At 48.0% G+C, this 25401-nt stretch overlaps 2 protein-coding genes across 4 annotated transcripts; one reads left to right on the top strand and one right to left on the bottom strand.

Moving 5' to 3' along the window:
- The first annotated feature begins 9591 nt into the window (after nucleotides 1–9591).
- LOC125524305 (uncharacterized) lies at nucleotides 9592–14058 on the top strand. Of its 3 annotated transcripts, XM_087536935.1 has the most exons (7): nucleotides 9592–9774; nucleotides 9866–10075; nucleotides 10293–10580; nucleotides 10670–10901; nucleotides 12688–12757; nucleotides 12888–12956; nucleotides 13500–14058. In XM_087536935.1, the coding sequence occupies exons 3-7, from the start codon at nucleotides 10484–10486 to the stop codon at nucleotides 13530–13532; spliced, it is 501 nt and encodes a 166-aa protein (XP_087393061.1). In that variant the 5' UTR covers nucleotides 9592–9774; nucleotides 9866–10075; nucleotides 10293–10483; the 3' UTR covers nucleotides 13533–14058. The 3 variants fall into 3 exon arrangements, 1 of the variants encoding a protein (XP_087393061.1); XR_015611662.1 differs by lacking the exon at nucleotides 12688–12757 and having other exon boundaries at nucleotides 9594–9774; XR_015611663.1 differs by lacking the exons at nucleotides 12688–12757; nucleotides 12888–12956 and having other exon boundaries at nucleotides 9594–9774.
- Nucleotides 14059–22399: 8341 nt separating this feature from the next.
- Nucleotides 22400–23614, bottom strand: LOC147960261 (uncharacterized). Its single transcript, XM_087533242.1, has one exon. The coding sequence runs from the start codon at nucleotides 23612–23614 to the stop codon at nucleotides 22400–22402; it is 1215 nt and encodes a 404-aa protein (XP_087389368.1).
- Between the last annotated feature and the right edge of the window lie 1787 nt (nucleotides 23615–25401).

Genomic DNA, 25401 nt, shown 5'->3' with positions numbered 1-25401 from the left:
AAATCCTACGCACACGCAAGATCATGGTGATGCATAGCAATGAGAGGGGAGAGTGTGATCTACGTACCCTTGTAGATCGACAACGGAAGCGTTAGCACAACGTGGTTGATGTAGTCGTACGTCTTCACGGCCCGACCGATCAAGCACCGAAACTACGACACCTCTGAGTTCTAGCACACGTTCAGCTCGATGACGATCCCCGAACTCCGATCCAGCAAAGTGTCGGGGAAGAGTTCCGTCAGCACGACGGCGTGGTGACGATCTTGATGTACTACCGTCGCAGGGCTTCGCCTAAGCACCGCTACAATATTATTGAGGACTATGGTGGAAGGGGGCACCGCACACGGCTAAGAATATGATCACGTGGATCAACTTGTGTCTCTAGGGGTGCTCCCTGCCTCCGTATATAAAGGATCAAAGGGGGGGTGCGGCCTGCCAGGAGAGGGCGCGCCAGGAGGAGTCCTACTCCCTCCGGGAGTAGGATTCCCCCCTTTCCTAGTTGGAATAGGATTCGGGAGGAGGGGAAAGAGGAGAGAGAGAAGGAAGGGGGGCGCCGGCCCCCTCTCCTTGTCCTATTCGGACTAGGGGGGGAGGGGCGCACGGCCCAGCCCTGGCCACCTCTCCTCTCTTCCACTAAGGCCCACTAAGGCCCATATACCTCCCGGGGGGTTCCGGTAACCTCCCGGTACTCCGGTAAAATCCCGATTTCACCCGGAACACTTCCGATATCCAAATATAGGCTTCCAATATATCAATCTTTATGTCTCGACCATTTCGAGACTCCTCGTCATGTCCGTGATCACATCTGGGACTCTGAACAAACTTCGGTACATCAAAATGCGTAAACTCATAATATAACTGTCATCGAAACCTTAAGCGTGCGGACCCTACGGGTTCGAGAACAATGTAGACATGACCGAGACATGTCTCCGGTCAATAACCAATAGCGGAACCTGGATGCTCATATTGGCTCCTACATATTCTACGAAGATCTTTTATCGGTCAGACCGCATAACAACATACGTTGTTCCCTTTGTCATCGCTATGTTACTTGCCCGAGATTCGATCGTCGGTATCTCAATACCTAGTTCAATCTCGTTACCGGCAAGTCTCTTTACTCGTTCCGTAATACATCATCTCACAACTAACTCATTAGTTGCAATGCTTGCAAGGCTTATGTGATGTGCATTACCGAGAGGGCCCAGAGATACCTCTCCGACAATCAGAGTGACAAATCCTAATCTCGAAATACGCCAACCCAACATGTACCTTTGGAGACACCTGTAGAGCACCTTTATAATCACCCAGTTACGTTGTGACGTTTGGTAGCACACAAAGTGTTCCTCCGGTAAACGGGAGTTGCATAATCTCATAGTCATAGGAACATGTATAAGTCATGAAGAAAGCAATAGCAACATACTAAACGATCGAGTGCTAAGCTAACGGAATGGGTCAAGTCAATCACATCATTCTCCTAATGATGTGATCCCGTTAACCAAATAACAACTCTTTGTCTATCGTTAGGAAACATAACCATCTTTGATTAACGAGCTAGTCAAGTAGAGGCATACTACTGACACTCTGTTTGTCTATGTATTACACATGTATTATGTTTCCGATTAATACAATTCTAGCATGAATAATAAACATTTATCATGAAATAAGGAAATAAATAATAACTTTATTATTGCCTCCAAGGCATATTTCCTTCAATGATACTTGAAATTAGAAAAGCTTTAGCGTACGAACTACACGATCTTTGTGCTAGGCTTAGGATTGGGTCTTGTCCATCACATCATTCTCCTAATGATGTGATCCCGTTATCAGCGACATCCAATGTCCATGGTCAGGACACCGTAACCATCTATTGATCAACGAGCTAGTCAACTAGAGGCTTACTAGGGACATGTTGTTGTCTATGTATCCACACATGTATCTGAGTTTACTATCAATACAATTCTAGCATGGATAATAAACGATTATCATGAACAAGGAAATATAATAATAACCAATTTATTATTGCCTCTAGGGCATATTTCCAACAGTCTCCCACTTGCACTAGAGTCAATAATCTAGTTCACATCGCCATGTGATTAACACTCACAGGTCACATCACCATGTGACCAACATCCAAGAGTCTACTAGACTCAATGATCTAGTTCACATCACTATGTGATAAACACTCAAAGAGTTCTGGGTTTGATCATGTTATGCTTGTGAGAGAGGTTGTAGTCAACGGGTCTTGCCATATTCAGATCCCTATGTATTTCGCAAAACTTTATGTCATATCATAGATGCTGCTACCACGTTCCACTTGGAGCTATTCCAAATTATTGCTCCATTATACGTATCCGGTATCTCTACTCAGAGCTATCCGGATAGGTGTTAAGCTTGCATCGACGTAACTCTTTACGTCGAACTCTTTATCACCTCCATAACCGAGAAACATTTCCTTATTCCTCTAAGGATAATTTTGACCGCTATCTGGTGATCCATTCCTAGATCACCTTTGTACCCTCTTGCCAGACATGTGGCAAGGCACACATCAGGTGCGGTACTCAGCATGGCATACCGTATAGAGCCTATGACAAGAGCATAGGGGACGACCTTCGTCCTTCCTCTTTCTTCTGCCATGGTCAAGCTTTGAGTCTTACTCAACTTCACACCTTACAACTCAGGTAAGAACCCCTTCTTTGACTGATCTATTTGAACTCCTTCACAAACATGTCAAGGTGTGCATTCTTTGAAAGTATCATCAGGCGTCTTGATCTATTTCTATAGATCCTAATGCCCAATATGTAAGCAGCTTTATCCAGGTCTTCCTTTGAAAATCACTCTTCAAACAACCGTTTATGCATTCCAGAAATTCTACATCATTTCGGATCAACAATATGTCATCCACATATACTTATCAGAAATGTTGTAGTGCTCCCACTCACTTTCTTGTAAATACAAGTTTCTAGCAAACATTGTATAAACCTAAAAGCTTTGATCACTCCATCAAAACATATATTCCGATTCCGAGATGCTTGCTCTAGTCCATAGAAGGATTGCTGGAGCCAGCATACCTTTTAGCATCCTTAGGATCAACAAAACCTTTTATTGTATCACATACAACTTTTCTTACGAAAACTTGGTAAGAAAACTTGTTTTGACATCCATCTGTAAGATTTCATAATCAAAAAATACAGCTAATGCTAACATGATTCCGACGGACTTGAGCATCGCTACGGGTGAGAAATTCTCATTGTAGTCAACTCCTTGAACTTGTGAAAAGACTCTTTCCCACAAGTCGAGCTTCATAGACGGTAACATTACCGCCCACGTCCGTCTTCTTCTTAAAGATCCATTTATCTCAATGGCTTGCCGATCAACGGGCAAGTCCACCAAAGTCCACACTTTGTTCTGATACATGGATCCTATCTCGGATTTCATGGCTTCTAACCATTTGTTGGAATACGGGCCCACCATCGCTTCTCCATAGTTCGTAGGTTCATTGTTGTCCAACAACAAGACATCTAAGACAGGATCACCGTACCACTCAGGAGTAGTACATATCCTTGTCGACCTACGAGGTTCGATATCAACTTGATCCGAAACTTCATGATCACTATCATTAGTTTCCTCTTCAACAGTCGTAGGTTCCATAGAAACATCTTTCTGTGTTGCACTACTCTCCGATTGAAGTGAGGGTTCGACAACCTCATCAAGTTCTATCTTCCTCCCACTCAATTCTTTCGAGAGAAACTCCTTCTCGAGAAAGGAACCGTTCTTGGCGACAAACATTTTTGCCCTTGGATCTGAGATAGAAGGTATACCCAACTGTTACCTTTGGGTATCCTATGAAGATGTATTTGTCCGCTTTGGGTTCGAGCTTTTCCCAGCTGAAGCCATAAGCATCGTAGCCCCAAACATTAAGAAACGACAACTTTGGTTTCTTGCCAAACCAATGTTCATATGACGTCGTCTCAGCGGACATAGTTGGTGTCCTATCTAAAGTGAATGCAGCTGTCTCTAACGCATAACCTCAAAATGAAAAACGGTAGATCGGTAAGAGACATCATAGATCGCACCATATCTCATAAGGTTCGATTACGACGTCTGGACACACCATTACAACTGTGGTGTTCCAGGTGGCTTCAACTGTGAAACAATTCCACAATGTCTTAAGTGATTTGCCAAACTCATAACTCAGAAAATCCCCTTTTGATTAGATCGTAGGAAGATGATCTTATTGTTATGATGATTCTTCACTCTGAAATCGCTTGAACTTTTCAAACGTTTCAGACGTTTCAAACTTTTCAAACGTTTCAGACTTTTCAAATGTTTCAATCGCTTGAACACTCTGAAATCGCTTGTACCTATATCTACCCAAATCGTCAGTGAAGATGAGAAAACAGCGATATTCACCGCACGCTTCAATTCTCATTGGATCACACGCATCAGCATGCATGATTTCCAACAAGTCACTTGCCCGTTTCATTGTACCTGAAAACGGGGTCTTAGTCATCCTGCCCATGAGGCATGGCTCGCATGTGTCAAGTGATTCAAAATCAAGTGACTCCAAACATCCATCGACATGGAGTTTCTTCATGCATCTTACGCCAATATGACCTAAGCGGCAGTGCCACGAGAAAGTGGTACTATCATTATTAACTCTACATCTTTTTGGCGTGAACATGTGTATTACCACGACCGAGATTCAATGAACCATTCACATAGGGTGCATGACCATGAAAGGTATCATTCATGTAAACAGAATAACCATTATTCTCTAACTTAAACGAATGACCGTATTGCAATGAACATGATCTAATCATATTCATGCTCAACGTAGACACCTGATAACATTTATCTAGGTTCAATACTAATCCCGAAGGCAGATGGAGCGTGCGATGGTGATCTCATCAACTTTGGAAACACTTCCAACACACATCGTCACCTCGCCCTTAGCCAGTCTCCGTTTAGTCCGTAGCTTTTGTTTCAAGTCACCAATAATAGCAACTGAACCGGTATCCAATACCCAGGTGCTACCAGGAGTACTAGTGAGGTACACATTAATAACACATATATACTTTGTTGAAGTTGCCAGCCTTCTTATCTACCATGCATTTGGGGTAATTCCGCTACCAGTGACCGTTCCCCTTACAATAGAAGCACTCAGTCTCGGGTTTGGGTTCAACCTTGGGTTCCTTCACTGGAGCGGCAACTGGTTTGCCATCCATATAAAGTTTCCCTTCTAGCCCTTGCCCTTCTTGAAACTAGTGGTCTTGTTAAACCATCAACACTTGATGCTCCTTCTTGATTTCTACCTTTTGCGGTCTTAGGCACCGCGAACAGCTCCGGGATCAACTCCATCCCTTTCATGTCATAGTTCATCACGAAGATCTGGTAGCTTAGTGATAGTGGCTAGAGAACTCTATCAATCACTATCTTATCTGGAAGTTTAACTCCCACTTGATTTAAGTGATTGTAGCACCCAGACATTCTGAGCACATGCTCACTAGCTGAGCTATTCTCCTCCATATTGCTGGCAAAAGAACCTGTCAGAGGTCTCACACCTCTCAACACGGGCATGAGCTTGAAATCCCAATTTCAGCTCTTGGAACATCTCATATGTTCTATGGCTTTCAAAACGTCATTAGAATCCCGATTCTAAGCCGTAAAGTATGGTGCACTAAACTATCAAGTAGTCATCAGGATGTGTCTGTCAGGTGTTCACAACATCCACAGACGATGTTGTAGGGGTTTGCACATCGAGCGGTGCATCAAAGACGTAAGCCTTCTGTGTAGCAGTGAGGACACTCCTCGGACTACAGACCTAGTCCGCATTATTGCTTACAATATCTTTCAACTTAATCTTTCTCTAGGAACGTATTGAAACAGAGAGCTACAACGTGAGTTATTTATCTACAACATATTTGCAAAGACAATTTAGACTATGTTCATGATAATTGAGTTCATCTAATCAAATTATTTAATGAACTCCCACTCAGATAGACATCCCTCTAGTCATCTAAGTGAAACATGATCCGAGTCAACTAGGCCGTGTCCGATCATCACGTGAGACGGACTAGTCAACATCGGTGAACATCTTCATGTTGATCGTATCTTCTATACGACTCATGCCCGACCTTTCGGTCTTCCGTGTTCCGAGGCCATGTTTGTACATGCTAGGCTCGTCAAGTCAACCTAAGTGTATTGCGTGTGTAAATCTGGCTTACACCCGTTGTATTCGAACGTTAGAATCTATCACACCCGATCATCACGTGGTGCTTCGAAACAACGAACCTTCGCAACGGTGCACCGTTAGGGGGAACACTTTTCTTGAAATTTTAGTGAGGGATCATCTTATTTAAGCTACCGTCGTTCTAAGAAAATAAGATGTAAAACATGATAAACATCAAATGCAATCAAATAGTGACATGATATGGCCAATATCATTTTGCTCCTTTTGATCTCTATCTTTGGGGCTCCATGATCATCGTTGTCACCGGCATGACACCATGATCTCCATCATCATGATCTCCATCATCGTGTCTTCTTGAAGTTGTCTCGTCATCTATTACTTCTACTACTATGGCTAACGCTTTAGCAATAAAGTAAAATAATTACATGACGTTTATGTTGACACGCAGGTCATAAATAAATTAAGACAACTCCTATGGCTCCTGCTGGTTGTCATACTCATCGACATGCAAGTCGTGATTCCTATTACAAGAACATGATCAATCTCATACATCACATATATCATTCATCACATTCTTTTGGCCATATCATATCACAAGGCATATGCTGCAAAAACAAGTTAGACGTCCTCTAATTGTTGTTGCAAGTTTTTACGTGGCTGCTATAGGTTTCTAGCAAGAACGTTTCTTACCTACGCGAAAACCACAACGTGATATGCCAATTTCTATTTACCCTTCATAAGGACCCTTTTCGTCGAATCCGATCCGACTAAAGTGGGAGAGACAGACACCCGCTAGCCACCTTATGCAACTAGTGCATGTCAGTCGGTTTAACCAGTCTCACGTAAGAGTACGTGTAAGGTCGGTTCGGGCCGCTTCATCCCACGATGCCGCCGAATCAAGATAAGACTAGTAACGGCAAGTAAATTGACAAAATCGACGCCCACAACAACTTGTGTTCTACTCGTGCATAGAAACTACGCATAGACCTAGCTCATGATGCCACTGTTGGGGATCGTAGCAGAATTTAAAATTTTCTACGCATCACCAAGATCAATCTATGGAGTAATCTAGCAACGAGGGGAAGGAGAGTGCATCTACATACCCTTGTAGATCGCTAAGCGGAAGCGTTCAAGTGAACGGGGTTGATGGAGTCGTACTCGTCGTGATCCAAATCACCGATGATCCTAGTGCCGAACGGACGGCACCTCCGCGTTCAACACACGTGCAGCCCGGTGACGTCTCCTACGCCTTGATCCAGCAAGGGGAGAAGGAGAGGTTGGGGAAGACTCCATCCAGCAGCAGCACGACGACATGGTGGTGGTGGAGGAGCGCGGGACTCCAGCAGGGCTTCGCCAAGCACTACGAGAGATGAGGAGGGGGAGGGGTAGGGCTGCGCCAACAGAGGAAGGACTTCATGTGTTGGGCTGCCCCTTTGCCTCCACTCTATATAGGGGGAGAGGGAGGGCTGCGCCCCTACCTAGGGTTTCCACCCTATGGGTGGCGGCAGCCCCAATCCCCATCTGGGGTGGCGGCCAAGTGGGGGGGAGAGGGAGGCGCACCAGGCATGGGCCTTAGGGCCCATCTGCCCTTAGGGTTTGCCCCCTTCTTCTCTCTAGGCGCATGGGCCTTGGTGGGGAGGCGCCCTAGCCCACCTAGGGGCTGGTCCCTTCACACAATTGGCCCATGTATGCCTCCGGGGCTGGTGGCCCCACCTGGTGGACCCCCGGACCCCTCCGGTGGTCCCGGTACACTACCGGTGATGCCCGAAACACTTCCGGTGGCCAAAACCATACTTCCTATATATCAATCTTTACCTCCGGACCATTCCGGAACTCCTCGTGACGTCCGGGATCTCATCCGGGACTCCGAACAACATTCGGTAACCGCGTACATACTTTCCCTATAACCCTAGCGTCATCGAACCTTAAGTGTGTAGACCCTACGGGCTCGGGAGTCATGCAGACATGGCCGAGACAACTCTCCGGTCAATAACCAACAGCGGGATATGGATACCCATGTTGGCTCCCACATGCTCCACGATGATCTCATCGGATGAACCACAATGTCAAGGATTCAATCAATCCCGTATACAATTCCCTTTGTTTAGCGGTACGATACTTGCCCGAGATTCGATCGTCGGTATCCCGATACCTTGTTCAATCTCGTTACCGGCAAGTCTCTTTACTCGTTCCGTAACACATCATCCCGTGATCAACTCCTTGATCACATTGTGCACATTATGATGATGTCCTACCGAGTGGGTCCAGAGATACCTCTCCGTTTACACGGAGTGACAAATCCCAGTCTCGATTCGTGCCAACCCAACAGACACTTTCGGAGATACCTGTAGTGTACCTTTATATCCACCCAGTTACGTTGTGACGTTTGGCACACCCAAAGCACTCGTACGGTATCCGGGAGTTGCACAATCTCATGGTCTAAGGAAATAGGAAATATAATAATAACCAATTTATTATTGCCTCTAGGGCATATTTCCAACACCCCGGTCGTCGTGCAGGGGCGACACGGGAGGAGTCGCTACCTTAAAATTGGGGGGGGGGGGGATTTCACTTCCCCGGCCTCTGCACCGCCTAAGGATGCATACGGCCATTTTAGTATGAGTATCAAGATACATGGTCCTTAGATTTGTTTTAAATGAGTATCAAGATATTTTTGGATGAGTGGTTTCACCACATACCAAACTTGATCCTCAATAAATGGGGGAAAATCCCTGTGCATCACCTGTCAATTCTAGGAATTGAACTCGGGTCGTTAGGCTGCACAACTACAATGCCCAACCACTGAGCCAAGGCTCTCTTTGCGTTAAGTTAATACTCCCTCCATCCCAAAATAAATGACTCAACTTTGTATTCTCTTCGTCCCAAAATTCTTGTCTTACATTTGTTTAGATACAGATGTATCTAACACTAAAATGTAACTAGATACATCCGTATTTAGACAAATTTAAGACAAGAATTTTGGGACAAGGAAGTATTAGTCTTTAGTACAAAGTTAGTATAAAGTTTAGTCACTCACTTAATTTGAGACGGAAGGAGTATGAGTTTTCCAGGGAAACATATGAACATGTGTCTCAATGTCTGCAACTCCGCGTGTTGGAATAGTAGCAACCACTAACGAAATTGGCCGGAGACATTTAAGAACCTTATAATACTGTAGCTGTCGAAGTGCATCGGATTTTCGTTTGACAGTTGGTCATAATCATACAGTCCAGCACATCGACTCACACATCATCTACTATCTACTACTCTATAAAAAAGAGGATGGATAACCAAACAATCAGACTCGTCCATCAACAAGATCTGATGGCCCTTAATCCTCCAATGTTTAACGCAACAAACCACGCAATTAAGCCTGATCGCTAAAAAAAAATGTTCACACGACCTCTCGCCACACCCCCACGACCTCATGCCTCGCGTCGTTCCTCCCGCACGACCTCGCGTCTCTGCGCCGTTCCTCCCACAGCCGGGCGCGGGCCGTAGGTCGCCGAGCCGCCGCCGGAGCCGCCCTTCGCCGCGGCCCGCAGGTCCCCCAGCCGCCGCCCCGGAGCCGCCCTTCGCCGCAGGTCACTGCCACCTTCGATGCCCTTCACCGCAGGTCTCCTCCCTGCTGTCCGCCCTGCCCTCCACCGCTCTTATCTTCTCATCAACGTGCAGGGGTTGGTGTCGCACTCACCACGGAGAAGATCGCCCAAGTACTTTATACACATACGCTGTAAACCATCACCGTGCTGCGCCAAGAAGTGCCGCTGCCGCTTGGGTTCGCTAGCCGTCGCGTGGAGTCGCCCTGGTCGCCGTCTCGACTCACCTCCATCACCACCACGAGTCATCTTTGCCGCAGCCACCAGGAATCCTGTCACCGACAAGGTATCTATTCTCCGGTCCTCTCGCCCTGCTTGCTGCGTGTGTGTGTGTGTGTGTGTGTGTGTGTCTTGTGTGGGTGCTTGATGTCGCTGGGTGCTTGCCGCTGATGGCATGCTGCTGCTTTGCGCTTGTATCTTGTAATATGCTGCTATGCTTTGTTGTATACCGACGTTGTTTCTTGCTTCTAATGACTTGATGATGTTGTTGCTGTGTTGGCCAGGGTGTGAGTCCAGTGACACACAACATTCAATTATGAGGATCAAGGAAATTATGATCATTCAGTCATTGATGATATGAAAAGAGGCATGAAGGCAACATGTTCTATCAAGAAGTTTCTTTGCAAAGTAGATAAGTTTTATTTTGAGCCTCCACCAATTAATTGTTGTCCTTGTGTTGCTCAGACAAAACGAAATGCATCATACTATACTGCTGCTGCTACTGAGATTTGCCACAATTTCTGTATCATGTGTTACAACGAGACTCGCAGTTGCACGATTCAGGTGGAAAGGTAATCAATTTCCTAAGGTGAACCTTCATAATTGAATTCTCTAAACTTTTTTTGTTCATGCTAATATGTTTTAATTGATTGGCTCTAAGGTGGGTTATGTGTGACAAATGTGAACACTGGAAGCATCAGATTTGTGCCCTTTTTAATTTTCAAAAGGGGTGATTCTAAAGAAGCAAAATGTACTTGCCCTAAAGTGTTGTTCTTGGGACTAAATATCTGCCAAGGGTCGTTCTTAGCAATCATATACAAGAACAACTCTTTAAACGGTTCAGAGAAGAGAGACACGAACATGCCATTCATGATGGGAAAAGCTTTGATGAGGTTAGTGCTGCCTCATCAATTCATAGAATCTTACGTTTATGGATCCTATGTTTTCTTTTTCTTGGTTATGTCTTGGTTCCTCTTTCCTGAATATGAAATTTGTAGCTTATGTACTTCTTAGAAACGGAGATGTGTTGCTCCATCTGCTTATTTTTATTCTGTTTGAAGAATTGACAGTATTTAAATGTTTGTTTTGCTAGATCCTTGTTTCATGCATGTGCACCTTTTTCCAAACCAGGAGCTTTTCATTACTGAATAAGTACATAGCTATAGTCATACTAAAGGCTGAAAATGAAGCTAGGATTCATATTTATCCTGGCACACCTTTGCCGCTCAGGCAAAGCATTTTTTACACGCAGGTCAGCAACAACATTAGTTGGTCTATGCACAAACTTAAATTTAAAACAAAAACCTACTTAGTTCGGTCACTTCCTTCAGGATGGGGGTGTTCAGTCTTCAGCATCACTGGACCAAAATATATTGCTAGTTGATGTATTGTTTTAATGAGGGTTTCGTTTACGAGTGTGTGCAGTATGTATAAGACTAGGAGTATTGGATGGTTGTCAGTTGGCAGTATCTATTTTGAACAAAGTTTGTAGTATGTATAGGGGTGATAGGTTGGGTAGGAACTTGTCCTCTAATTACTATGGTTGTAGTTAAATTACTATGGGGTGATAAGTTTGTAGTTTATCAGTAACATCTCCATATCATTGAGTCTGAAAAACAGTTGTAGCATCTTTATTATACTGGATTTTATTCATTTTGGTGGGCTGTGAGAATACCTTGAAAAAGAATACCTTGAAGTAGAGAGAATACCTTGAAAAAGAATTGAAAGCCCACTAGGCTAAGAAAACTGCGGCAAAATCATCCTCCCATCCCTGGGTCGGTTCAGCATGTCCCTTTTAAATATGCAACAAACACAAGGCAAAAGATTAATCCATGTACTTCATCTTACCTTATATAGTTTGTCTTTAATCTAACCATATCATTTCAGAATATTATTTGGTCGATATTTTACCACGTGCAACATATATGCAAATGTAAACACATGGCAAAAGGCTAGTCAATTCGCAGGGACTAACTTTGTACTGTTGCTATTTGTCCCAAACATCTAATACTCATAACTAACTTCATTGCCTCCATTGTTAGGCTAAAATCTAGAGCCGACAACGGAGTAATTACTAACCATCAGTTCACAAAAACGCAATCTAACGAGAAGTTACAGAGTATATACTGATATGCCATGACCATCTGATAAGAAGAAATCAGAGTATCTAAAGAAGCAAAACATATCCCGCTAGCAAGAGAAAGTTGTGGCGGCCAGTGAGAATATCGATGGATCTAGCTTAAGTACCTGCAATTTTCTTTTTCCATATATATTTTGCCTTCTAAAGATTAGTTATTGACAATTGAGATTCAATAGAATACCCAGAAGCATGAGTATTCAATATCTGCCTTTGTTCTGGTCTGTAGAAGCAGTGGAAATAGAACTTGATTTATCATTCAGTGAGAAATCACAAAAAATTCAGTAAATCTCATATCTTCAACAATTTGCTGGCGTGAGAGTGATGATTGTGGCAGCAAGCTCGCTAGCGATGGAGGAAAGCAGCAAGAGGGAACATGAATGGGATTGGGCATTGGTATAGTGAGTGTGTTAGTTTCGGCCAGGCTGCCCACCATGTGTGTGTTTCAGCTGAAACACCATAAAGCTAATTAATTATTCATGTTTATTTGTCTTTCATTTCATCAAATTAAAATGTCTAATCAAAATTTTGTATTCACGTAGGTGGATTATATTGGGGTTTATAGATGTCAAACTTCTGGATAGGAATGTTTCATTTGACTATTTTGAGCATGTATTTCACTCAGAATCCCCACCATTGTTCTTTGTGGAGTAATTCTGATTAATACTTGGCAAAAGCATGTTAGACTATTCTTCTATAATTAATTTCGATTACTATATTTTGGGTAATTCTTATTTGGCAGGAGCATAGGACACACTTTACAACAAAATTATTTACCATTTTAGTGGACTCGGAACTGAATGATGATATGGTGAGTGGTAGAAACTATGAAAAGTGATGAACACAACGGTGAACTCTTATATCCTGTGATTTTGGACAACCATAAGGGGTTGTGCATGATTTAAATACTTTGTATGATGAAGATAAAGCATAGCTAGACTATATGATTTTGTAGGGATACCTTTCTTTGGCCATGTTATTTTGAGAAGAGATGATTGCTTTATTAGTATGCTTGAAGTATTATTATTTTTATGTCGATATTAAACTTTTGTCTTGAATCTTTCGGATCTGAACATTCATGTCACAATAAAGAAAATTACATTAAGAATTATGCTAGGTAGCATTCCACATCAAAAATTCTGTTTTTATCATTTACCTACTCGAGAACGAGCATGAATTAAGCTTGGGGATGCTTGATATGTCTCCAACGTATCTATAATTTTTTTGTTGTTCCATGTTATTATATTATCTGTTTTGGATGTTTAATGGGCTTTAATTTACACTTTTATATTATTTTTGGGACTAACCTACTAACCAAAGGCCCAGTGTAAATTGCTGTTTTTGCCTATTACAGTGTTTCGCAGAAAAAGAATATCAAACGGAATGAAACCTTCGGGAGAGTTATTTTTGGAACAAACATGATCCAGGAGACTTGGAGTGGCCGTCAAGAAAGAAGCAAGGAGGCCACGAGGCAGGGGGCACGCCCAGGGGGGCAGGCACGCCCCCCACCCTCGTGGCCCCCTCGCAGCTCCACCGACGTACTTCTTCCTCCTATATATACCCATATACTCTGAAAACATCCAGGAGCACCACGAAACCCTATTTCCACCGCTGCAACCTTCTGCACCCGTGAGATCCCATCTTGGGGCCTTTTCCGGAGCTCCGTCGGAGGGGAAATCGATCATGGAGGGATTCTACATCAACACCATAGACTCTCCGATGATGTGTGAGTAGTTTACCACAGACCTTCGGTCCATAGTTATTAGCTAGATGGCTTCTTCTCTCTCTCTTTGGATCTCAATACAAAGTTCTCCTCGATTCTCTTGGAGATCTATTCGATGTAGTTCTTTTTGCGGTGTGTTTGTCGAGATCCGATGAATTGTGGGTTTATGATCAAGATTATCTATAAACAATATTTGATTCTTCTCTAAATTCTTTTATGCATGATTTAAATATCTTTGCAAGTCTCTTCGAATTATCAGTTTGGTTTGGCCTACTAGATTGATCTTTCTTGCAATGGGAGAAGTGCTTAGCTTTGGGTTCAATCTTGCGGTGTCCTTTTTCCCAGTGACAGTAGGGGCAGCAAGGCACGTATTGTATTGTTGCCATCGAGGATAAAAAGATGGGGTTTATATCATATTGCTTGAGTTTATCCCTCTACATCATGTCATCTTGCCTAATGTGTTACTCTGTTCTTATGAACATAATACTCTAGATGCATGTTGGATAGCGGTTGATGTGTGGAGTAATAGTAGTAGATGCGGAATCGTTTCGGTCTACTTGTCGCGGACGTGATGCCTATATACATGATCATGCCTAGATATTCTCATAATTATGCACTTTTTATCAATTGCTCGACAGTAATTTGTTCACCCACCGTAATACTTATGCTATTTTGAGATAAGCCACTAGTGAAACCTATGGCCCCCGGGTCTATCTTCCATCATATTATTTTCATATCAACTTGCTATTTCTATTACCGTTTATTTTGCAATCTTTATTTGCAATCTATCATGAAAATACCAAAAACATTTATCTTATTATCTCTATCAGATCTCACTTTCGTAAGTGACCGTGAAGGGACTGACAACTCCTTTATCGCGTTGGTTGTGAGGTTCTTGTTTGTGCAGGTACTAGGTGACTTGTGTGTTACCTCCTACTAGATTGATACATTGGTTCTCAAAAACGGAGGAAAATACTTACGCTACTGTGTTGCATCACCCTTTTCTGTTCAAGAGAAAACCAACGCATGCTCAAGAGGTAGCACCGACCCAAACGGACGAAAAGTGGACAAAGCACGCGTCCATTTGGGTCGCCCCGTTGGAGTTGCTCTTAGAGCATCTACAACAGGATCCCTCAAGCCCTCCCCAAACGTCTCGACAAACAACATTGTCATAGCCTGGATCACCCCTACAAACCCAACCTGTAGGGTGGATGTGGGGACAGGCCGAACCCATCCCAAATATCTCCAAATCATCCCCAACCAAGCCCGACCTGCTCTTTTCCTCTCCTCTCTTCTGCCTCGTTCACACTGCCGCCATCCTAACTTCGCCGCTGTCCCCAACCCACAACGCCGTCACCTGTGCCACAACCGAACGTCACCCTGACACGTCCTACTCCTCCGAGCATACACTTCACCCTCTATGTGTTCGATGAAATGTTCGAGCAGTTTTTTTATTCCTTTGCTCATTTGTAGGCAAACAATGGAATCATCGGATGATGACTATAGGAAACAAGGACCTTGACGAATTCATGTACAAACAGTTCGTCGGATTCAGACTAAGAAGATGTTAAAAGGATGATGATAGCATCGAGGAAAAAATAAAGAAGTAAGAGGAGCATGTTCTGAACTTCAAGGGTTCGATGAAAGGCAGGAGATTTTGTTCCCCGGGACAGGGACTCTAGTTCACGGCTTCTCTACACGGACCACTTCAAACCGGACCCAACATACTTTGAGGGTTTTTCTTCGACATTGTTTTCTGATGAGCAAAGGTTTATTCTTGCGCGTAGTAAATTTCGCGCGCGGGGGCGCCGGGGGGGGGGGGGGAATGATACTTAGAGCTGAAGAAGGATTGTTGCAAACAAAATTTCTTTTCTTCTCTGTAAAAATGCACGGCTGCTCAGGATGCTTGCTTATGGTAAAGCAGCACATGCCATTGATCCTGAAATCCGCATGGTAGAGACCACATGTCTATAGGCCAAGGCGAAATTTGTCCGCACTATAGTGAAGGTGTTTGGATTAGAGTACTTGAGAAAACCAATTATCAAGGACACATAAAAATTATTGGCAATTTGAGCATCAAGAGGTTTACATGGATTTAAGTTTTTTAAAGTTCGGGTTGTGGTTGCAAAGAAGGACATTTTTGAGGAGGCACGACGCTATTCGCGGACGCATTTGGACGCACTCGTAGATGTTTATGGGTCCAGATTCGTCCCGTCCGGTTGTAGATGCTCTTAGCTAGCGTGAGCTTCCCAGGAAGCATAGAAACATTTGTCTCATTGCCTGCAGCTCAAGTCTGTTGTTTGTTGGAATAGTAACAAAATTGGCCAGAGACATTTAAGAGCCTCATATACTGTGGCCGTCGAAGTGCATTGGATTCTCGTTTGCCAGTTGGTCATAGTCATACACAGTCCAACACATCGATCGATTTATTATTTACTGAAAGGTCAGAACACAAAACACAAGGAACTGACTGTGAGAGATGGCATTTTCGACAGTTTACCGGCGACATCATAATCCTCGGCGGCTTCTGCACGAAATTACTACGTACTCCAGTAATGCACCCCAGGTTTATACATCAGTCAAGAGTCAGCGACAGCATCTCCCACCATTGCCACAACAAGCAGAAGAGAGCTCAGGCCAGGCCGCATCTGCGAGCACGCTCGTAGCATCCCGGACCCGAAGTCGAAGACACACAGAAGATGACACGGAGTCCATCATGTTCACACACGCGCACTGTGTTGCTGCTGACACGGTGGCAGTCAGTGAGTGCGCTAAGCCACGCTGCCATGCCACTGGCGCAACGAACTGGGCGGAGCAGTGCCCACTGGTTGCAGCAGCAGCAGCAGTGTCGCTGACCGCCATCGCCATGCCAGCTTTCGGAGATGCAAATCCAAGTCCAATCTAAACACCATCTTTTCTTCTCCTTCTTCTTTTCGAAACCGGACTAAAAATCAGCTTTGAGGCCCAAAGCAAACAAAGAGCCAAAGCGAAAAGACCACAAATGCCTTGCATGATTGATGCATGCAGCTCTCGGAGGAGGGAGAGGCGGTCGCTGGTGAGAGAGATACAAGAGCCGATGCCTGCGCTACAGTCGCCTTCGAGGCAGAGCAATGCCGCATCGGTCTCTGTGCCGTGCTGTGCATGAAAGGAAGGGAGAAATGCTCATGAGATGAGGCGGGTAGCTGGCATGTGAGGAAGTTTCCCGGGGCATCTGGAGGACAGAAATGGCGCGCCAAATCGAAGCAAAAGTCGAGGCTTCTTCAAAGCGGTTCTCGTGTCCATTTCGTTAGTGTTGATATGTGTGCTATCGGACTAGGAGAGTTTCGTCCTTTGGTTTGGGATCCGATAGATGGGCCGGCTAATGATCTTTCGCCCAAAGATGACTGTGTCGCTTGCTTTGGTCTTTTGCCCTTCTTTTGATGGCAGCACAACACACTTTAGCCTCTTGAAGTGGTTCAGTATAGTCGCCAAATTTTTGTTAACCTCGCACCCATTGGCCACTCGTACCATGTAATATTGGATATCTCCCTTTCCACGTGAGCGAGTTTCCCGCGGGAATCACCATCCAATTTCCAAGTGGTAAAATGAGAGCAGTAGTAGTACCCAAGAGCCGCACTCTCAAAGTAGATTTGGCGTTGAATCCCTTGCAACTATTGCTAAACTAATGTTTTCTTCTGCCTTGGAGAGGCCTATCAAAGGTCGGTCGCGCGCGTTGGGCCTGTTATTAATCTTTTGGTCACAGATGATTGTGTCTTCTTTAGCTTTGTCCCATACCATCATTCTTTCTTTCGATGCAAATCGCGGCATCATCGTCGCTTTTAGGGCGACATGCATGCTGAGGGTGGTCTCTAGTGTCTATAAACACTGTCTTCCTAGCCTAGGTCTGGACGCAGTGACATGGGAACACGTTAGTTTCACTAGCAGATCTGGGCCGGATATCTTCAGAGGATGAGTGAACGGCCTGTGCCCCTGCATTGAAACCTGACCGAAACCGGGAGGTTTCAGTTAGTACCTGGTGGGTAGAGAGCATTCAAGCCTTCGGAAGCAGGCGAGGAACCACAGGCACATTTGGGAGGAGCTACAACGTACATGAGGCCAACTCCATCGCGCGATCCCAAACGGACGTCCGGATTGACCGGATTTTGTCCCTTTGGGCTGCCGATAGGTTCATTCGTGTCCGGCTTTGTCCGATGGGTCGTGCATGCGCCCACCGCGCGGCCGCACCCCAAATCGTGTCCGGGGTGGATGTGAATAAAAAATAATTAGAAAACTAGAATGAAATAACTAAAAAAGTAAATAAACGCATTTTAAAAAAACATAAAACATATATAGGGGTCGGCCACAAAACGGCTCAGTTTTCATGGCCACTTAAAAGGCCCAGTTTTATAATTAACATATAAAAACAAAATAAAAAAACGCCTCCCGCGCGCTCCTACCGCGCCCGTCCGTTCCGTGGCCGTCGCCGTCTTCACTGGCCGTCGGTGTCGTTATCGTCGCTGACGAGGTTGACGTAGGCCGGCCGCGTCCACAAATGGGTCGGCGGTGCGTGGTAGACGGGGGCGGGCTGGACGGCCGGAGGTGCCTGCACCACCTCCTCCCGTGGCGACGCCTCCCGCTCCGGTGACCGCGGGGGAGTGGGGCACCAGTTCACGCACACGCCGGCGGCCATCTCCGGAGCAGTGTAGGACCAGCCCCACCCCTGGCCCAGCAGCTGCTGGAACGCGGCCACCGGCTCCTCCTCCTCGGAGATGGCTACCTCGCCGGCAGCGGAGCGGGCCGTCATCTTCTCCATGCCCTCGCATTGCCGCTCATCGTGCGTGTACATGGAGTCCTCCATGACACGCGCCATGAGACGGGCCTCCTCCTTCGCTGTCATGCGAGGCGGTGGTGGCGAAGGCGACGGCGACGGCGTGGGCGTGAGGCCGTGCACCAGTCTACGCCCGCGCTCCTAGGGAGCAGGCGCTGCGCGTTCCCGACGTGGCCGCCGCGGCCCAGATGTCGTGCCGGCAAAGAAAGAGGCACGCCGCACGTCGTGCTTGTCCCTGAGGCAGGTATCCCAGAGGGAGGAGTCCGGGGCGTACCTGTCGTCGTAGTACAGGTCGTCGGGGAGGAGGCGACGGCGGCGCCCGATCTCTTGACGGCGTGCACGGCCGGTCGCCGGGACCGGAAGGATCGGCACACGGTCGGCGCTGAGGTGCCATCCGCTGGGGAGATGGGCGTCGCTCCAGGGGAGCGGCGTCCTCGTCTTCCAATAACGACGGCACACCGACACGCGGACGTAGTGCCGATCGCGCTCGCCGGCGGACGTGGGGGCGATGGAGAAAGCCGTCGGCGCGGGGGTCCGACGTGGTGGTGATGCGGCCTCCTTCTTCCCGGAGCCGGCGCGGCGCCCCGACGAGGAGCCGGCCTCGCGGTCGTGCTTCCCCTTATGGTTCCAGAAGCCCATCGCGTCGAGGGTGGCCGGCCGGCGAGCTCGACAAGGGCGAAGGCTAGGGTTTAGCGCGGTCGGGTTTCGAGGAGGCCGCTGGATGGAGTGGGGCAGTGTGGACGACGACCGGTCCACGGGTTCCCCATTTAAGAAGGACGGCGACCTTTCACTGGGCCGATGACAGATGGGGTCTGCCACCCGTGCACATTGATGTTGGCGGGCGGGAGGTAGGTGGCCGCCCCGCCACGCGGACGAGCGGCGCGTCCTTCGGTGTCCGCGGCGACCCAAACCGAATGCAAAGATGCGCTTGAAATTGGTTGACCTGGACACAAAATGAACCAGATGGGTCCGGGCCATCGCACGCTGGACCATCTCGTTTGTTCGTTTTACTTTAAACAGACGGGGCCAGACAGGATAGGGTCGTGCGATGGAGTTGGCTTGAGGTATTGAAAGGAGGCGTGCGTGTTGGGTTTGCGATCCCATCAGCTGCGACATCCGCATCGCCGGAGATCCTTTTCGGGCATCACAGCGGCAATGTGAGTGCTTTCGCTTTGCTCCTTCCCGTTAGTATTGAATTTGGCCACGCGGTGCCTTTCTACCCTTTTGATGCACACCAGCCTCCTCTTTTTACCATCATGTAACACTAGATGTAGTGCATCTGCCTGCCTCCCTGCCGGCCTGAAGAGTTTAATGGTTTCAGAGTACATTACTACTGGATCGAACATTCATCATGTGTTGGTGTTGGTCTGAAGAGATCACCGCTGCTATCTATAGGGGTGCTCATTATGGCGCCCGCACGTCCCTTTTCCCCTGCAATTAAGGACATAATGATGTTGTCACGCCACCTGATTGCCTCGTGATTTATGCTAAATTCTAGCATCAAAATCAACAACATGTGCTTTGTGATACATACTACTACTCCACTATGCACCGGATCGGACGATGATGATACCTCTGATACCGTTGTCCTTTCTGAAGACATCGGTTTGGAGCAAGTGCTAGCTGGATGGGACAAGCAGAAGAGCGGTGTCTCATCCACCGCAAGGCGGGTGGCGGATTCCGATGGCATGGTGCTGCGGAGGTTCGGTGACAGGCGCGTGTGGACGCATTTGTGTAGGATGATGGAGTTGTTTGGCGTTGTGGTGGCGTCGATGGCAGGTCAGGCAAGGTCGATGGGTCGGGTGATGCTCTGAAGATGGACCGGTGGAAGATTGCGGCGGCAACCTCTGAGAGAGCCTCCGTCTGGCATGGGACACAGTACCGGTATGTGGTGGGCTGGGGCATCCGGCTTTAGAAGTTAGGGTTTGGTGCGATGTCCGTGTGATGTTAGACCCGGATATTCGGCACACCTTCATCAATGGGTAGGAGTAGCAACATGTGTTGTCTAGATAGTGGCTTCAGACTCACTGATGTACCATACTTTGTATGGTCTTTATGAATAATTAATAAGATGACGGCATTTATCGTCCAGATTCAGAGGCCGGGGTCTATCCTCTTATTTCAAAAAATGCAGAACACTGAACCAATTAACAATAGAAACATATTTCCTGAAGTTGCGTGCCACTGCTATAAATGATCTGAGCAAACCATCGCACAACACGACACCTTCTCGTGCTCTCCGTTGGCCTCACTCCGAGCTCCGTCACCACGCCATTCCTCCAGTTACCGGATGCGTAAGTTTTTCTCTTCTTGAAACAGCAACGCGTGGTAGTATTTTCAACCGGGAAGCTTTGTTCGCATTGTATTTTGGTCACACAATAATTTACTAGTGACGGGAGCAACGTCGAAGTAGTACGCAGGGGGCGGTCAGAGGCATTTATGTACGGCACTGTTGGGAGCAGGAGCGAGCGCCCGTTCCAGTTTGGCACAGTGGACAGACGCGATCACGTGTGCAGTGGAGTGGAATGGCAGCCGTGCAGTGGAGCAGCGGATCGCCCAGCGGCTGTATGACTGTGCGGGGAGGACAGCGACAGTGATGAACCGCGGAGAACGCCGGAGGGAGAGAGCCAAAAAGGAGAACCGAGACCGGCGTCGTCTTCTTCCTCCTGGCCGTCCTCAGGATGATACGGGGATGGGCCAGCGCGGCCCCTGCTAGCGAATAGCGGTGCTGTGCTGTGTCTCCGAGCGCAGGGTGGCGCGAATGGGGGCGGTGAGAGTCCCGCTGCACATGCACGGATCAATTGTGGGATCACCGCGGTTGACAGGGAGAGTAAAAATTGACCGATGAATCGGACATTCACCGTGGACCCGGGGCACCGGCGTTCCTGGCGGCAAAAGAAGTCCCTTCGTTTTTTTCCGTTTGAGAGAAAATAACAAAACAAAAAAGAGTCATACGTGAAGTAAGAAGTATTCTGCATGCAAGGTTGAAGAGGATACACTTTCAGTTCTTAGAAGATAAAAGTTGCTGGGAAGTTACCGCCTTGGACCGCGAGGCATGTGGCTACCCCGGGCCGCGTCGTTTTGGTTAAGGCTGTGCTTACCGCCATTGTTATATATCATATTACACCTTTGGAGTTGCCGGTGAAAGTGAGGAAGAAGATTGACAGTTTGTGGCGCGCCTACCTATGGGCGGGATGTGACAAGGTGACTGGTGGAAAATGCAAGGTCAACTGAGAACTTGTCTGTAAGTCCAAGATCTTTGGTAGTTTGGGCATCCTCAACCTGGAGAAGTTTGCTACTGCCCTTCTATTGCGATGGCTTTGGTATGAATGGGATAACCCACCCAAAACTTGGGTTGGGATGGAAACGCCATGCAATGACAATGATAGGAACATTTTTGCGGCAGCCACCACGGTTCACATTGGCGATGAAGGTAAGAGCAACTCCAACGGGCCGACCCAAACGGACGGCGATTTCGTCCGTTTTTTGTCCGATTGGGTCGGCCAGACGGACACGGATGCCCGCTTCCGCATTTGGCTCGGTACCTGCGCCCAACGCTGGCCTGCGACCCATTTAGACGGCGCCAAAAAAAATGAACGCGTGCATATTTAAAAAAAGAGAAACTGCATTAATTAAACATTAAAGCCGGCCACGAAGGCCGGCGGGAGTCCACGCGTCCACATTTGCATAAAAAACAGCCTAAACTACGAGGAGGCGCGCTGCCCTAGGCGTCGTCGTCATCGTCCTCGGGGTCCGTTAGGTCGATGAGCGTCGGCGCCGGCCCGGCCCAGGCGAACGCCGTGTTCCAGAGCGCTGCCATGTCGGGCTGTGCCGGCGCAGGCAGTGCCGGAGCGGGGGGCTGTGCGGCCGCCTGTGCAGCCGCGGCCTGGCACGCCTCCTCCTCGGCTTCGCGCGCCTCCTCCTCGAGGTCGCGCTCGAGCATCTCCTCGTACTCGCCTTGCCGGCGCTGCTCTGCCAGCCGACGCTGGCGCCACATCTCGAGGTAGGCCTGCTCCTGCGTCGGCGTCGCCCCCAGCCAGACTGGTGGCGCGGACACCCACTCGCGCACCACTCCATTCCAGGAGAAGCGCGCGATGGGCTCGGGCTGCGGCTTGATGGGGGATGGCGGGTAGACCGGCGGCACCACGCTATCGCCCGCCGCGGAGAGGGCAAGGGCCTGCGCCATTGCCGCCTCGTAGCGGGCCTCCTCTTCCGCCTCCGCCGCCTCCGCTCTGCGCCGTTCGTCCTCTTCGCTCTCACGGTAGACGGCCGCAAGGGCCGCCTGGTAGGCGTCCTCCGCCGCCTGGTCCTCCTCGCGGACGACCCGCGGCATTGGCCTCCTGTCGACCTCGCGCATGCCCCGGCGCCTCGCCTCCTCATGCTCGAAGGGGAACCACCTCGCCCAGTTGGGCGAGTCGGTTGCGTGGGCGGAGTCACGGCGCTGCTCCGCCGTCAGCAGCGCCCACCGGCGCCGCACCTCATCCGCGTGAGCATGAGCCGACCGCGGCGCCGCCGGCACTGGGATCCTATCTGGATCCAGATGCCAGTCGTGCGGCAGCGTCACGTCGGGATACGGCAGCGGTTGGCGGTTCTGCCAGTGCCACTCCGCCTGGTGCACTGGCACGCTGACACGCTGCCTCTGCCGGCGAGGCGCCGGCGGGGTGGGAGAAACTCGGAGGGGAAAGGGGTGGCGGGGGACTTGCCCTTGGCCTTGCTGCCACTGGCGCCGGAGAAGAGGCCCATCGTCGCTGTGGCTGCGGTGGCTAGGGTTTGTCGGCGACGAGGAGCAAGGGTGGGCAGATGGGGACGGCGAGTTTGGATGAGGACGGCCCCGCCGCACGGTCGGCTTAAAAAAGGACGAGCGTCGTCGTTGACGCGTGGGTCCGTCGTCATAAATTAAGCTGACCGCGTGGGCAGCGGGTAGTTGGACGCCCGCCATGTGGGGACGCGGCGGATAGCGAGAAGGCGTGCGAAGCGTCCGTTCGGCGTCCGCGCCAACGCATTTGGGGTGCAAATTTGGGCCGCAAATGCGTTGGCGCGGACGCGACGCGAACGTGATTTGGGTTTGAGTCGGCGCGTTGAGCCGTCACTATTGTCCGCGCCGACCCGAACGGACGCAGGAGGACGAAATGGGTCAGCCCTTTGGAGTTGCTCTAAGGCGGAGTTCTGGGAATCACCTTGGCTCCAAGGCATGAGACCCAAAGATACTGCTCCTAGGATATTTGACCTCTCAAAAAAGAAATCTTGCTCGGTCCAAATTGCTCTCCTCAACGATTTTTGGGTTAGTCAAATTGATACCCGTCATGGGATCACCTTGAAGCACCTACAGGAGTTCATCACACTTTGGGGAAAACTATCCTCTATTACTCTCAACAATAGTGTGCAAGATACTATCCACTGAAAGTTCACCTCTCAAGGAGAATACTCGACGTCGACTGCCTATATGGCGCAGTTTGCGGGACACACAACTAGCATCATGCCTGCTGCTGTTTGGAAGGTTTGGGCCCTTTCGAAATGCAAGTTTTTTGCTTGGTTGATAATTCAAAACAGAGTATGGACGGCCGATCGATTGCTCCGTCGTGGTTGTTCGAATTGCAACCTTTGCCCGCTTTGCAAGTAAGTCCAGGAAACTGCGGCGCATCTTCTCTTTCAGTGTAGGTTCTCCCAGCGTGTTTGGGTTGAGGTTGCTTCGCGGATTGGCCTACATGGTGATGTGATGAGGAGCTGAAGATTTGAGGCTTCAGTTCGAGATTGATGGATTAAAAATGTGATCGAGTGCAGAAATCAGAGAAAGGTTATCGCTTCCTTATTCATGCTTATGTCTTGGGAGATTTGGAAAGAGCACAATGCAAGGGTCTTTCGCAACACTGCCGCTACAACTGGCTACAACGATGATGGTCGTCGCGAAGATCAAAGAGGAGGCCCATCTTTGGGCTATGGCAGGTGTCATCCACTTGAGTATTGTAATGCCGCGAGAGTAGTTTTGTGTTCTCCGCTTTGCGGCTATCTGTCTAAAACCTTCTTTCTTAATTAATGGAAATGACAAATATTTTGCCTTGTTTCAAAAAAAAATCTACATGTTTGTTGAGCCAATGAATTTTCGTAGTAAAATAGTTCAAGCGAATGCGACATGTGCAAAGAAGGAAAAAAGCATGGATGCATTCCCACTGATATGCATTACTCTTTTCACCAATGATATTGTTTTTGTACCCCCTTTCTTTTTTAATTAGCAAGAGGCGCATGTGGCGCCAAATTCCCGTCGGGTCCCTCGGTAAGGTTTATGACGAGACCGGAAATACCGGGATGGAGTCTGTACACACAATTTACCTAGGTTCAGGCCTTCGAAGAGTAATACCCTACGTCCTACTATGTCTTGTTATTCATGATGAGGGGATACCTCATGCAGAGGATTACAATGATGTTTGAGATGTCTACCGAGAGTTGAGTTTTAGATTTCATCGCTAATGAGGACCTAGGACTCCCTTTATATAGTCACGAGAGGCCTAGGGTTTACACAGAGGGGGGGGTGTCAGATCAATTCGGCCGTAGCCCTCTATCTTGGGGAACACGCTCATCGCCTTCGCCTCCTTAGGGTTCTGTGATTCCCTTTGGGCCTGGTGGGCCCTAGTCAAGGTTGAGGGCGGGCTCCTTTACGTCAGGTACCCCGGGTTTGGGACGCCGTTAGTAGCCCCCGAGCGTGGCAGAGGCTGTTGGGGAACGTAGTAA

The sequence above is a fragment of the Triticum urartu genome, chromosome 7A (genome assembly GCF_056163025.1).
Source record: "Triticum urartu cultivar PI428250 chromosome 7A, HENAU_Tu73, whole genome shotgun sequence".
Taxonomy (NCBI): domain Eukaryota; kingdom Viridiplantae; phylum Streptophyta; class Magnoliopsida; order Poales; family Poaceae; genus Triticum; species Triticum urartu.
The sequence above is the reverse complement of the archived record's forward strand: the minus strand, read 5'-3'. Positions and strand labels throughout refer to the sequence as shown.